General features: G+C 37.9%; 2 protein-coding genes across 4 annotated transcripts in view; one reads left to right on the top strand and one right to left on the bottom strand.

Annotated features, from left to right (window-relative positions):
- LOC139950374 (DNA ligase 3-like) overlaps positions 1 to 7,147 on the top strand; it is a 30,317-nt gene extending 23,170 nt beyond the window's left edge. For all 3 annotated transcript variants that reach the window (XM_071948995.1, XM_071948997.1, XM_071948996.1), the window contains exons 11-19: positions 414 to 501; positions 622 to 699; positions 1,155 to 1,278; positions 1,572 to 1,786; positions 2,056 to 2,202; positions 2,374 to 2,622; positions 3,422 to 3,622; positions 3,863 to 4,021; positions 4,396 to 7,147. In XM_071948995.1, the coding sequence (XP_071805096.1) occupies positions 414 to 501; positions 622 to 699; positions 1,155 to 1,278; positions 1,572 to 1,786; positions 2,056 to 2,202; positions 2,374 to 2,622; positions 3,422 to 3,622; positions 3,863 to 4,021; positions 4,396 to 4,500 (1,366 nt within the window). In that variant the 3' untranslated portion in view covers positions 4,501 to 7,147. The remainder of the gene's footprint in view (positions 1 to 413; positions 502 to 621; positions 700 to 1,154; positions 1,279 to 1,571; positions 1,787 to 2,055; positions 2,203 to 2,373; positions 2,623 to 3,421; positions 3,623 to 3,862; positions 4,022 to 4,395) is intronic.
- On the bottom strand, positions 7,137 to 14,041 carry LOC139950375 (F-actin-capping protein subunit beta-like). The gene is made up of 9 exons (XM_071948998.1): positions 13,920 to 14,041; positions 11,710 to 11,814; positions 10,995 to 11,116; positions 10,721 to 10,834; positions 10,200 to 10,341; positions 9,740 to 9,802; positions 9,304 to 9,423; positions 9,057 to 9,133; positions 7,137 to 8,487 (listed from the first exon to the last, which is right to left on the bottom strand). Exons 1-9 carry the CDS (start codon positions 13,920 to 13,922, stop codon positions 8,406 to 8,408), a joined length of 828 nt encoding a protein of 275 aa, XP_071805099.1. The 5' UTR covers positions 13,923 to 14,041; the 3' UTR covers positions 7,137 to 8,405.
- Between the last annotated feature and the right edge of the window lie 1,022 nt (positions 14,042 to 15,063).

The raw sequence follows: 15,063 nt of genomic DNA, 5'->3' as shown, positions 1-15,063 counted from the left end.
ATCATCTTCAAGCAAGTTCAAGGCACAAGTCGCTAATTTCACTAGCAAACAATTTAAAGCTCAAGGGGAACAAGTGTAATTTCAGGCGCTATTAAAATTTGTTAAATTATTAAACAATTTTCATAAAACACAAATAACTTGAGGGTAGCTATCAGCAGACCTGATGCATGTACTTTCATGGAGGCAACGAAGGTGATTGCTTCCACGCCCCCTGGTCATTTTGCCTTGGTGCCCTTTACATTTGTAAATGCTCCAGTAGAAACTTAAAATTTCCTCGTAGAGTGCCCTTTACCACAGGAGAAAATATTTGCCTTGGTGCCCTTGCCCTTTTGAAGCATACTGACCTGTATCGTGGAGGTAGATTTTTGAGATGTTTTTTTATATATATATTTTTTTTTTTTACCAATTTTCAGGCCTATGAAGGAGAGGAGAAAAATCATGGAGCAGAACTTGACCCCGATCAAGAACCGAATAATGTTCTCCGAGTCTAAAGATGTCTCGGTAAGTTCTCGATCTGAAGGATGAGCATTTCTCTCTTTATATTATATAATATCGTATATGTAACTCGATATTTGAAAGTAAAATCCCAGCCATACCATTTATTTTGTTTTGTTTTTGCAGAAAGCAAGTGAGTTATCGAGTTTAATAATGAGCGTCATCAGAGAGGGTTTGGAGGGCCTCGTTCTCAAAGACAAGATGGTAAGTAACCATCTTCCAAGACTCTACTCTATGACAATTCACACAAGAGCTTGAGTTCGGTGCTCTTATCCGCTTATTAGTTTTATAGAATAAGCAACTATTTTGTATCCGACTTTTCAGCGGATGATGTTTGCACTTGTCGTTTGTAATTGTCAGTCCCACCTTCAAGCACCCCCCTTTTTTTTACATTGGGATGGGTGTTTTTTTTTAACTGTGGGGTGGGTTTTAGGGGACATTCTTTGCGGCAGGACGGCTTTGTAGAGGTGCTGGTCATCTGTTCCTCCTCGCCACTGGCTTGGTATTTTTAGCTGTTTTGCTTCTTTGTTTCTTTATGTATCGATTTGTAAATTCATATTTTTATGCCAGTGTAAAGTCTAATGAAACCAAAAGTATTTGCCACTGCTCATACTGCATTTATTTGATGGGTTGAAGTACGTGATTCTTTTCTTCTTTAGAGTGTTTATGAGCCAGGCAAGAGACATTGGCTGAAGGTGAAGAAGGATTACCTAGCAGAAGGTGCAATGGCAGACACGGCTGATCTTATTGTCTTAGGAGGATACTTCGGCACCGGCAGCAAAGGTAAGAAAATGGCCAAATCAAATACTATTCTATACGGGCATGATACTCGGGTGGGCTTCAAACCCATGACCCATTCTAGACCAAATGTCTTTCCAACTAGACCACACAATATTCTCTAGCCGAAACTGGTTACCAGATAAAAGTCCATAAAGTTTACATTGATGTGACTGGTGCCCCATCCATTTTTTGCTTAGCAAAGAAATTTGCTAAGCAGTATTTTCTGCTTAACAGCTTTATGAAAACGGGCCCTGATTATTATTCTTGCATTCTCATGTCTGATTTTTGTATTCCAGGGGGTATCATGTCGACATTCCTCCTGGGCGTCCACGACCCGGCTACTGACAAATTCCTGACGGTCACAAAATGCACTGGTCTGGACGATCAGACCATGAATCAAGTCAATCGTGACCTGGACGTCAATAAGATCAGCAAAGATGCATCTAAGGTACCAAGCTGGCTCAGCGTGAGCAGGACTCTGGTGCCGGACTTCGTGGTCAAAGATCCAAAGGTAGAACTGGGGAACCCACCCCCCTGTAGACCTTTACCAACTCAGTCATGTACCCTGTGATCACTAACAGTAATGAATAAGGGAAATAAAAGAGTGGTGGCATTCAAAATTACCGTTTAAAACCTTGCAGGGTCATGATAGACAGATAGATTGTACATTGATTACCAAATATGTTTTTTATAGTTTTGTTAAGAATGTTGTTGTTGTAAACAGATTCAGTCATTTGTTTCTGCTCTCTCGCATTGTTCCCTTTTTCTTTTTTTCAACAGAAATCTCCAGTGTGGGAGATCATGGGGGCGGAGTTTACCCAGTCAGAGAGCCATACAGCTGGGGGGATATCCATCCGGTTCCCAAGGGTCAGTCGATTCAGAGACGACAAAGACTGGCAGTCGGCAAACAACCTGGACAGACTCCAGGTAAAGTTCAAAACATTTTCTTTATAGTTGTAAAGATTGTTGTTTAGATAAATTGTAATCAGAAAACGAACGAGAGCGAAGAATTTGTTATCTCTGAGACTTTTTGTCCACACATGCTAGATGTTGTGTTTCAGCAAGAACTGATCTTCTGTTTTTGTCTTTTGAGTAAAGGCTCTTTATAAGAAGTCCAAAGAGACAAGCGACATACCGGATCTGATCTCCAAGAAAACCACCACCCCGACCAAAATCACAGCCAGGATGCACAAGAAGAAAGGCGGGGCCTCAAAAGAAGAAGAAGAAGAGGAGGAGGAGGAGGCGGTGATAGAGGATTTTGAGGATTCTGATGAAGATGAAGACATAAAACCAAGCCCTGCTAAGAAAATGAAGTTAGACACTAACGGCAGCAGTACCTCCTCCCAGGTTTGTCCATTCTTTACAACTTGACCCTCAAAAGCTTGGTTTTTTTGTGGATGTTAATTGTCACATATGGCACTTGTAGGCCACCATACTTTGTGTTAATAAACCATTGCTTCTAGTTCACACACATGAGTCGCACGTGTCCCCCTAAATCTTATATGTGTCTGACAGAAACGCTTCTGAGCTTTTGTTGTTTATAAAAACTGATATCTCCATATTCATTCTTTCCTTTAGCATGGTCGCCCAAAGTACACCCTGCCTTTGTACACCCTGCCTTTAACTAAACTGTTATGCCGTATTTTCTTTTATCCTTTTTGCTCCTTTTGTTTTTGTTTGAAGAATAATCCTTTTTTTAGTTCTTAGTGGTTTTATAATTGTATTTTCTGTATTTTGTGTTGCCTTTTACCTAACTTAATGATTTTATGTGCTAAGTTCTTTGAGGCCTAGCATAAGATAAATACCTTATTATTAATACTATTATTTATAAATAGTTGTACTTGATATCGTTGGCACCAGTAATTTCTTATGTATTAACTTTTGTGATCATGTGTTTTAGATAATCCCACTCGTTAACAAATTCTTTGTTATAGATGTACATAATTATAGTAGTATTTTGTTCTATATATTAATTAACGAACATGCACTTCATGATAACTGCATTGTGTCATACACTCATTGACCATGTTGACTTCAACTGTTTGTTACTTATTACAAGAAAGTGTTGTGTTGATCTTAGTAGCCAATCGTATACCAAACTTCCGTACCAAGAAATCATCTTTGCTTTTAAATCCTTTCTTTACAGAGCAAGCCAACTTGTAAGTACGGGGCCCAGTGCTATCAAACCAACCCCCAGCACAAAGCAAAATTCAGCCACCCTGGTGACGCGGATAGCTCGCCCAGTAAGAAGATCGCTCCAAGCCCTAGTAAGATGACTCCAACCAAACCCAGCGCCTCAACAAGTGTCTCTAAACCAAACACGTCAAGCACCCAGAGTCCTAGCAAGGTGAGTTTATTTGATCCACTTTCTGTTCTATGGCTCTGTGCCAAAAGTCACTTCAGCATTAAGTATTTTAGTGCACAGTATTGGAGTTACATTTTTTAACTATGAGACCTATTCCTTTATAGCAATGATGATTTACAATTTTATTCATGACATCTTATTTATGATCCACATCCAGAGTTAATTATTCAAACTTATTTATTATGAGACAACTACTTATTTATTACTATTCATGATTCCCAGGCTCTGCCTAACATCTTCTCCAATGTTGCCGTCTATATGCCGAAGACGACACCAGATTTCTACAAACTGAAGCGATACCTGATTGCGTACGATGGAGACATCGTGACAGACTTCAACCAAGCCAATGCAACTCATTTTATTCATGACCCACAAGCAGAGGTAAGAAAAGAGGTCAACTTCTCTTACAAATTTAAAAAAATTCACAAATTAGTTAATGAGAGAATAGAATTTGCTTACCAACCAAAAGGACCAACTGGTGTAAATGCAAATAATAGTTAATGGTCTGATGTCCCCCCCCCCCAGCAGACTCTTTTTCACAGGTTTAATGACAACACACCAAACATGAACAGGTGTAACATAAGGGTTGAAGTGTCAGGCCTTTTACTAATGTTTGCTTTTATACCATAGGACTATTTCTTAATGATTTTCCAGACATGTTTCAGTACAAGCTGACATGGTGTTTCGTCGTATTAATTTATTACATTTTAAAGCATTTCAAAGTGTTGTTTTTGTTTTCTTTTTGATTGCAACAGGAGCCAACGTCGACAGCTGGCAAGACCGTGGTCACAGCGGACTGGATCTGGCAATGCGTCAAACTCAAAAAGTTATTGCCTACTGCAAAGTTTGCGCCCAAATAACAAGTTCGCTAACTGGTACAACAATGTAGGGGTAAATCTTTCAGAATTCGGAAGACTTCTCTACTTCCGTGGAGTAGATGATGAGGCAAGACAAGTTCTCAAAAACACATAATCTACCCAGCAAGTAGATGTACACGTGGTGTTACCACAAACCAAAATATTTATTGACACGCCACTATGCAATGTCTCAAGAGTCCCATATGGGTATCACAATGGTATCAAAAAAAATTTAGGATCATGGACTTTATTCTTATGATTGAAATTAATTGGAGGATATCAAAGTTTTAAATGTTAGGAATAACTTTAAACCGATTGGAAGATGAAATAATATATAAATTCCTGTTTGAATTTATCTTTAAAGCGCAATGATGCATTTCATTTAACAATTTTATGAATTTTGATATTTTTTAGTAAACTTAATTTAAAATGTTTCATTTCTTAATTGTATTTTTTTTTTAAACGTGGAATTTTTTTTTTCTTACTATAAAAAAAAGGTATTTGTTATGAAATTGTACATTGTTTTCAAGATGACATTAGCAGCTTTTTTCCTAATGTAGACCATAGTGGTGTCATTTTATTTTAAAAGGTGATCATGAGTTAAGTTTCTGCTAAGCTTAAAATCATTCTAGCACAAAGCAGTTTTGCTTACCGTGTATAGTGTTTGTAATTACTGATTCTCAGATTTTGAAGGATTAGAAATTTGAGACTTTTATATGAGTTCAGATAGTTTAAGTGTATGCCTTGTGAAGAAAATGAAGATTTACTTTTACAAATACAAAGAAATTCCTTCTCGTGAAAGGGAGGGTAATAACACCAAAAATAAATGACAGAAATAACTTACTGCATAAGAAACACTGCAACTGTTGCTAATGTATAAGTTTTTTTAGAAACAACCCCTTCGAATGAAGGTTTAAGAGAAAGACATTCAAAAACATTTCAATCTGAGAAACTTTTGTGCATAAAACATTTCTCAGATTGTCTTTTCCAAAAACAGATTGTTCTTCATGTGTGTACATACATGTACCTGCTTCAGAATTTCAGCAAAATCTCAACAACCCTACCCCCTTTTGAAATGAAATTTTCACATGTTAGTTTTATGGTAAATATCTGCATTTATGTACGATTAAAGCAACCAAATGATTCCACAAACCAAAGGTATACTTTGCCTTTATTTCACTTCTCTTGTAATGGGAGACTTTCGAGACCCTGGTGGCAGCAGACATAATGTGGCTCTGAGCGTGCACCCACGTGCTTAAAATTGTGCGCGTTGGCCGGGCACTACTCGCGCAAACTGTGAAAAAAAGGCCAGCCAAGTCCATTGGGACACTGTTCCCCAAAAGTTTTTACGATGCAAGAAAAGATCTCACGCCTTAGCGTTTTGTGAAGTCCGCTGCAAGGAACTAAAACAAAGCGCATTGAGACGTTTTTGTGGAATGCGCTATATAAAAACTAGTTATTATTCTTATTATAATAAACTCCCGAGTACAAAAGTTTTAACAATAAGGTTCAAAAGATAACTCAATACACACAGTGTTTGTTTTATATTCTTTAATATAACAAAAAGTTCACTTCCCATACTTGTTTATTTTATAACAAATTCTGACAAAAATTTCATGAATTTTTCCTTGGTAAGTTCTTGCTTCTTTTTTTAACAGTTGTATTTTTTTACATTCATCATAATTATATAAGCTAGAAAGAAATAAGCATTCTCAAAACAACACAAAACTTGGATCAAACTTTTATAGTGGTACAGATCCTTGTTATGATTTTACGTATAGATCTCTTTACACGGCTTTGTCGGGTATGGCCACCATTTCAGGCCCAATTCATTCAAGAGATAAATATTCACTACATGCACAATTGTTAAAGGCACCACAAAGGCCGTAAGCGTCAATGGTTTGGTACCTCTTTCATATCAGTTCTATACTGACTATCACTGCACAAGGAACCGGATTTGGATACGCCATGCATGGTGTGTCATGTTGATGCCCAATGCACACTATAAGCGTCTGAATAATAAATTTTAACAAACAAAAGCGCAACAGCGGTAATTTATGAAGATGCTTTTCTTTTCTCTCTCCAAGGAATGGTTTCAGACTGAGAGTGCGCGTAAAAACAATGATTTCTTTTTTAATAACTGAGAATAAATATTGTACTATCAATTTCTAAATGGGCTTTTCTCATATGACAGGATATTTAACAGCTAGATTGTTGTTTAATTGCATCAATGGATTGATTTCTCATCTCTAACTTGGATCTATGCGAAGAATCTCAAGTAAAAAAATGACTAAAAATATTTGCATCAAGTCTTTCAACCAACCCGAGACTTAAAGGGTATTCCTTTAGTAATTACTCCAAATATGAACGATAAACTGTTGATAATGTATAACATTTTGAGAACTGAGTCTTTTCAAATGAGTACGGCTTTACAGAAAGATTGAAACAAAATTTCAATCCAAGAAACATTTCTACAAGAGACATTTCTAAAATTGTGTATTCCAAGTATGTATAATTCTTCCCACGTGGACTCAACCGCTTCAGATTTTTCAGCAATATCCCAAAACCACTACTTGCTTTTGAAATGAAAATTTCACGCGTTAGTTTTATTGTATACATTAAAACAACCGAACAGTTCCAAAAAACCAAAGGTATACTTTGCCTCTAAAACCTGCCTTGTCCCATACTAACCAACAATGTTTGCATCACTTCTCATTAGGGTAGAAACTACCCCCACAGATGCGCAACATCAGAAATAATTGGTAAAATTTTATTTTAATAGATACGAAGGGAATATTTACTGGACTACAACAGTGACGACCCCACTCTAAAAGATGGTTTTCTATGAACTTATTTAAATAAACGAATAAACTTATTTTGCTCTGTGATTATTTCTACATTTTAACAGTAAATTCAAATACCTTGGGTTAATAATGATATAACAGGATGATGGAGAGCTTAAAACAAATTAGGGTAAAAATATTTGTAAAGAAACCCTGGGGATTTTGAACTACTTCTTATGTGTATGTTACCATAACAACACAGATACATGTACAACAAAAACGGGGGGAACGAACTGAGCCCAATTTTATAAAGCTGTTAAGCAGAAAACAATAAGTGGGGCACCTGTACCAAAAAATGTAAACTATATGGCATTTAGGCTTGAAACTAGTTTCTGTTTAGCAAAATTTGTCTGTGCTTAGCAAGTTTTCACGCTAAAATTGTTACAAAACAATTCTGAAGATGGACTTATTTTTCTTATTTCAAGGTAACATGAACACAATAAAAGAGTAAAGGAGTATGTTACAAATAATCTTTGTAGAAATTCAAATGTTCATTTTCAGGAAAATTTTGGGAGTTGGTAAACAAATGAATGGAAAGTGACTAAACATCGGTTAAGTGATTCGATGAATCCTGCGGTAACCTCAATACAAAAAACGGGGAATGAACAAAATCTCAACCTTTGCTTATCTTAATATAGCAACCAAGAAGAAAAATATTGCTTGACACTTTTTTTTATGATAACATGTACCCCAATAATAATAACAAACCAAGGAGGAAGAAATAGTGTATGGTATGACCCCATTTCTTAAAACAGGCAAGAGGAAAAGTCCATACTTATGATCCCATCCTTGACTTTTCTACAAAAAAAACTCAATATTATTGGAAGTGTTACAGAGTTGCACTGGCAATCAAAGTGCATTGACTGAAACAAAAATGTGCAAGTATACCCTTGTATATAAATTTGGGTTGAATTCCTAAATGCATTGACCCACAGGCTGTTGCCCTAAAATGGAATGCAACAAACCCACGTCGTTAATCGAAGTGTTATCCCATCCCCGCTGCTGAAAATGAAAAAGCCCTCTGTAGACTTGTAAAGTATCTCTGTTGAGATAGGGGAGCCACGCTTACTTGCGACCCTGAAAGTTTTGAAGTAATTCCTTTGCTAGCTGCTGTTGCTGGTCCTTTGCACTTAAGTTGGAGACACACCTGTTGGTATAGAAAGAGTAACGGTTCAGAGTTAACGGCTTTCTTGATTGAATACATGTATCTAGACCTCTGTTTATACCGGGCCTGATAAATGGTAGGGGAGTTACCCTCACCTTGCCAAATATTCTGAAACTACCGGTACATCCGATCAGCTTCCCTGTGTCGACCCCGCCGTGCTCATTGGGTTGAGCCCCTGACAACAGCTAATCGAACGATCACTTACCCTCTCGTGGTGACTTCATGCACCTCGGGCCAGCCCCCAAGTAACCTGTTCCACAAACAGGGCACTTGGGGCTGACTCGGGTGAGCCCCTGGAATGACATCAAAGCTATACGAACGTACCAGGGCAGTCCGGGGTCGCCCCGGGGAAGCTTACCAAACGCACCCGTTATTACACCTGCTTGTTATACTACATGTATATAACAAACCAACTGAAACTTAAAAGGTGTTATTCCATCAAGATCGTAGCGCACATGACGGTCCTTTAACATGGTTAGAGGTGAGTCTTAAGAGCTGAACGGAATAGAGATAAACTAACAGATTCCCTAATAATTTAAGTTAAAATTTACCTTAAATCATTAATGATGTCTCTCGTCTTTCCAAAGTAGATTTCATTAAGTGTAGTTCTCATTTTGTTCTCCATTGACTGAAGGAAACAAACAACAGGAAGGAAGCTATTTTTTAACAGTTTATACAAACATATCTTAAAAACATGTTTGAAAGGTGTTAAACAGGATTGGTCGCAAATTGATAATATCTGTGGACATTTGTTCTTATGTGTCGAACCAAACCCTATTAAAGAACTTGTGGACATACCTCAACCATCTTGCCGATGTTGACGATGTGGGGAGTCGCCTCACTGACTTGACAATCCCCCTCGGACTGCCGTGTCAAACTTCCACCGAGGTTCATCGTACCGGAGCCGCTTTTGTTGGTCTGCATTGAAACGAAAGGAGTCAATATACAAATTTGAGGATTGTACAGAAATTACAGAAATATAATGAATCAGTTTGTGCGGGATCTTGTCATACGTACCCTTGAAATAAAATGAGATAACTCTTCTCTTCATCAACTAATAACAATTTCATCTAATAAACTGTTTTGAAAATGTTTCTTTTTGATTCTGGTTTTGTGAAAAGAATCTTTAAAGCTTTGTGGACTTTTCCCGCCATAATTTCAAGCCTTGCTTGTGAATCCACCTTCTCCTACAAAGTGGTTTAAAAAGATGAAACTACTTTCAGTGATAACTAACCTGTAGCCAGAGCATGACGGTTGATGTCAACTTGTAGTGTGCATTGCGTCCACTTGATTTATCCTGGGGAGAAACATACATAGATCTCATAAGGTTTCAAGAAGTTACTTTTGTTTGCAATTTACAAAAAATTGTCAAAGAGTGGATCCATATGATTAACGCTAACAGATGCCTTTGGAACACGCAGAAACACATATTCAAGTTGGAAAGAATAACGTTGGCTTCCGGTTACTATGCAAGTTTTTGCAAAGTCTATCCCGAGCCAACGTGGCTCATCAGCCCGGTGTTTATATCCGGTGTCCTTGACATTAAACGACTAAGAATATTTTTGTATACCCCCTGGACAAAACTCCCCTGATCTCTCCAAAACCCAGTTGTACTCCTGGGTGGAGAGAAGCTATTATGATAAAATGCCTTGCTCAAGGACACAAGTGCAGTAATTGACCAGTCATGGACTTACTTGTACTTCAACGACGTGGATGGAATCCCAGCATCCCTGGATGGTCTTGGATCCATCTCCGGCTTTCTTGATGAGAATGACCCCAGCGAAGCCATGGTCAAGATCCCAAAGATACACTGAAGATACACCCCCTTCAAAATATCTATAGAAAACCATCAAGAATAATAAAATAACCACAAGATAGATATGTCTGTAAGGGTCAAGTGAATGCAACACCAAGTTTCAACCCTTTTTGTGTCAAATGCAACTTTCGTCGACTGCAGCAGAGCTGTCAACATTTGCATCTTTTAACCGGAAAGATTTTGTACAACAACCAGGGAGATACTTAAATCTTTTCACCATAATAGGGAAAAAGAGTTTCCGTAAAACTGAATCCAAGTCCTAACTCATACTAGAATTGTAAAAACTTATTCTTGAAAGTGTTGGACCAAAGTTTGCCAGCTTCAATCAGCAACCTCTCACAAACTAAATACAACAAAACAATATCTGAGCTGAACACTAATAGAATAACAGGTTCTTACAGGTCTCTATAGGTGTCAAAGGCAATATTGGCCTCCACCTCGAGCTTGCGAAGTTTGGCGGAAGGTACTGCTCCATCTTCAAGGGGTGGGTCGTACTTGTTATTCCAGGGTGACCTATGTGAACAAAAAATATGTCTATATTATATTTCTAAAGGAAGAGCTATTGGCAAACTGCTTAAAACAAGCCCCAACTCAACATTCCTGATGTGTTAACGGCAGAGTATAATTTTAGTAGTTGCTGTGGAGTATCTCGAGACATGGCCCTAACACACACCTGTAAGAATCGCCGTCTCTGTTATAATCACACAGAAGATAATCTTTCCCAGCTGAGCTGTCACGAGCGATCTTGAGTGGCTGATCAACCGATGACAACAGGTCCTCGCAGAGCTCTGGAACCTACGTTTTCGTAGATGAAAAGGAAAAATGGGTGTAAGGGTACTGAGAGACAGTGTGAATGTCAAAACTACTAAAATGCCTTCAACGGATCTATTAAGGTCATGACACACAGGATGCTTCGTTTTAGAAAAGGTAAGGGCACAAAGACATTTTCTCCTTGGTAAAGGGCACCCTATGAGGAAATTGTAACTTTCAAGGGAGCATTTCAAGGGCACCAAGACAGTGACATGGGGGCACAGAGGCAATCGGCTTTGTTGCCTCTGTGAAGGATCAGGCCTGGGAGACCATTTGAATGCCAAAACTAATAAGGCCTTGAGCAGATCACTAAAGGCCACGTCACACAGGGCAATTTGTACAGCCAATTTTGAAGCAACCAACTGCTCTGTATGCAAAAGAAACAGTTCAGCAGCACAAGAGACATTCTTCTAGCTGTAAAGGTTCGGTCACACAGGCCTCGATAACAAGATCGAAAACAAGAAAGTTAAAAATGCACGCCCTCCATTGTTATCGCTGCAGTGTGACTCGACTTTAAGTCACTATTATCCCTTGTAGAATCCAGGGACATGCCCCCCCCCCCACCCCGAGTGTCTTACCAAGTCTATAAGGTCACTGAGGTTCTTTTCAATCTCTTGTGGTGGGAGTCTTCTCATTAAGTCCAATGCGCAATCCAACTGTGTGTCTAGATCAACCTGCGTTGCCTAGCAGGATGCAAACATAATCACAAATATAGCGTTAAATGCCAAGTACATAGTATTTTTTAACCACTTGAGGTAAGGAACACAATTTTAAGAGTAAATATAAATATAAATATGAATAGTAAATATGTGGGTACAACCATGAGTAAAATCTCTTTTGAAGGAGTGGTGGCTCTGAAAAGAGCCGGTTTGGTCTCGACGTTTCGAACAGTATACTCTGCTCATCTTCAGGAGAAAGGACAATTTGGTAGTTTTCCAAACATAGTCACTGTAAGTACCAACAAATACACAGTGTGATTGTTAAGTGCGTTTAATACAAGAAAGTTAAACAGATGTAATGTACACTACACTAATTTCAACGAACGTTCTATTACAACACTTAAACGCTGCCAACAAATATCTTTACAATGAAAGGATACTTGGTGTGGCATCCCGTATTCCAATAAAGATTACCAGTACAGTTAAATTGCTATAAGGAAAGGCCTGACTATTTTTACCAGGAAATGATTTGACAATGACAGTCAATAGTGCAATTATAAGTGTACTTGTCATGGAAGAAAAATGTACACATGTACGTGCATCAAGTTGCTCAGGTATCAAATAGCATCCACACTACATGTACATGTACATTCCATTGTTATTAGTCAAATTAAACTTGCAGTATGTAGTCATTTGAGATTTTTATTACGCACATGCCCCACGCCTTTTGGAACTGTCTCTTTCATTCAATTTGTTCAGCTGAGTCAATTTAAGTTTTCAAGACAAATCTCTAAAAAATATCTGGTGTGACTAAAACAACTTTGACATCTTGGAGAGATACATGCTAATTGCACAAAAAATGCATTTCTCGCTGTTAAAATGTTGTAATGTCTACTACCGGTACTACATGTATAGAGGTTTCTTTCTCCACCAGTCCAAACTTTACCAAAAAAAATCAAGTTGTTGTGAAGTTTAGGCACCAGTGTGTATGAACCAGCCTATAATCACAAATATGATAAAAAAATACACTCAAATGTAGTCATAAACACACATACATCTAGGGTTGTTCTTTACTTCCTGTTTGCATGCATTCAGTACACAGACAAGATAAGTGTACAACAATAATAGCACTACAGTGTAGAGTATGATCTATGCATCACAGAGATACAGTACCTCAATTGTTTGTTATAACAGACACAGAATAACAAACTGAGTGCACACCGAATGTTAATCTTGAGTTACAAACGTGACATTTTTTAGTAGCAATCCAGACCAAAATTGCAGATGACTATTTTAATAATATTAATGGATTTTGTGTAGCATTGCTAATACATTTCTACCTACTGAGCTACACTACACCTGCGTATGATTCAACTGTTTGCACTGAATGTCTAATGAATGTGTAAGGGAATGATTCACCACATTTTATGGCAATGGATCTTGTTTGCCATCTTGCAGCAATTCCACCCCCACTCTAGTCTAGATGCATGGTGGCAATATAAATGCAATAATGTTGGGCAGTTGGCATTTATTATTACACAAATTAAATCACCCAGGATTGTTGCTATTTTACATGCCAAGGTTTCATATATTGTGTATATATTTTTTTATAGAAATTCAACTGCTATATTGTGAAGGGGTGACTAATAAAAATGATAAAGAATAGAGAAGTTTAAGATTGAAAAATAGACAAAAATGGCATACAACCAAGCCCAAGTTAGGCTACCAACAACTCAACAGAGGAAATAAAAAAGTGGCCCACCCACTTTTTTCACCAAATAAATAATTAAATAGCTTCAAAAAATCCCACTATTTTACAAAGCTGTCACACACATCAATGTTTGCTTAATCTTGAAAAAGACCGTGCATTATTTATAGTTAATAAAACAAACGGCAAATTCTGGGAAACTAATCGGCAGTATCAGGGTTAAAATTTTCCCGGACACTTGACAGTGTTTTACTTTTTTAGGGTCATTTTTGTTGACGCCCTCTAGCGGCTAGCCTACACGATAACAACGGGCGGAGCCCGTCACACAAAATGGAGGCATTTACTGCCAAATAATGCGTGGATATGCTCGATCTTTTGTCTTAGAAACAATCGAAGATTAACATAAGCGCTCGTCACTTACCATCGTAAAGAAATGTGGTGGTACCCCCTGAATCTCAGCGTGCAGACGGTAACTCTAACTTCGGGAATAACCACTCAACACACGATATTCATCTCAAGATGGCGAACATCCGGGCTTTTGTGACGTTTCTTTATGGGCCAAAAGTCTAACCAATCAAAGGGCACGGTTGTGAATAAATCTGCCCAAATAAGGTCAAAAACGATGAGCAGGTTTTAATAATAGGTGAAGTTCCAGCAGATTGCTTCCTTGTTATTTTATTGTTTTTAGCTGCTCAAAGCAATGGAGGTAGGTTCTTATTCGGATTAGTTTTTCCACACATTAATCATTATGTGCGAAATGTACGTGAAATGAACTTACGCGTATTCTCCCACTTCAAATCTAAGCTATTAAAGCCGGGGAGTTCTTTTGTTATAATGTTCAATCACTTGCGACATAAATTTGTGTGCTCTGTAAGTATAAATTTATTCTTATTCTTGTCTGTAGCCCTGACTTATTACCTTTTCGCTCGGCCTACGCAATAGAGCAAGGACTTGTTCTATTGCCTTCTTTATAAACAGATCGTACCGATTATTTTCCCCCCGTCATGCTAAAAAAAAAAAATCGGGCTCCCCCCCCCCCCCCCCCCGAGAGACTATACCATAGAGAGGGCGCCATTTAAATATGCACGGGGGGGGGGGTAGAGTTCGGATCGGAAAATCACACTGAAAAATTGAGGGCGCTTGATTTTGTTGGTAAAGAAGATCGAGTGGAGGGCACTGAAATTAACAATTATTTAGTAAGGACCAGATGAACTGAGTAGTGAAGGAGGGAAAGGAACACAAGTAGGCGTTTACCTATGGACTTTTGTAGACGACGTAGGGTCACAACTATGAGTAACAAACACTGATATTGACCAGCATGATCGTTCCTTTTTTTTATACAAAAATATGTTCATTATTTATTTTTCTCAAGCTGACCATGACCGACGCCCAGGCTATTCTTTATGCCAAAAAAATTAAGACGGACCAATAAAACAAAATTCAAAGTTGTGTGTATTTAAAATATTGTGTTTTTCAAGACTTTTATTTTGATTTTTTGTTAATCATAGCATAGTAATTATAAATCAAACTTTTGAACCGTACTCTTTTCAAAGTTGAGATGAATG

The sequence above is a fragment of the Asterias amurensis genome, chromosome 18 (genome assembly GCF_032118995.1).
Source record: "Asterias amurensis chromosome 18, ASM3211899v1".
In the NCBI taxonomy this organism is placed as follows: domain Eukaryota; kingdom Metazoa; phylum Echinodermata; class Asteroidea; order Forcipulatida; family Asteriidae; genus Asterias; species Asterias amurensis.
The sequence above is the reverse complement of the archived record's forward strand: the minus strand, read 5'-3'. Positions and strand labels throughout refer to the sequence as shown.

Coding starts and splice junctions, on each gene's coding strand:
- LOC139950375 (XM_071948998.1), bottom strand. Junction 10,342..10,720: donor TTTGACACCTATAGAGACCT/GTAAGAACCTGT, acceptor GGTTTTCTATAG/ATATTTTGAAGGGGGTGTAT. Junction 9,134..9,303: donor ACATCGGCAAGATGGTTGAG/GTATGTCCACAA, acceptor TGTTTCCTTCAG/TCAATGGAGAACAAAATGAG.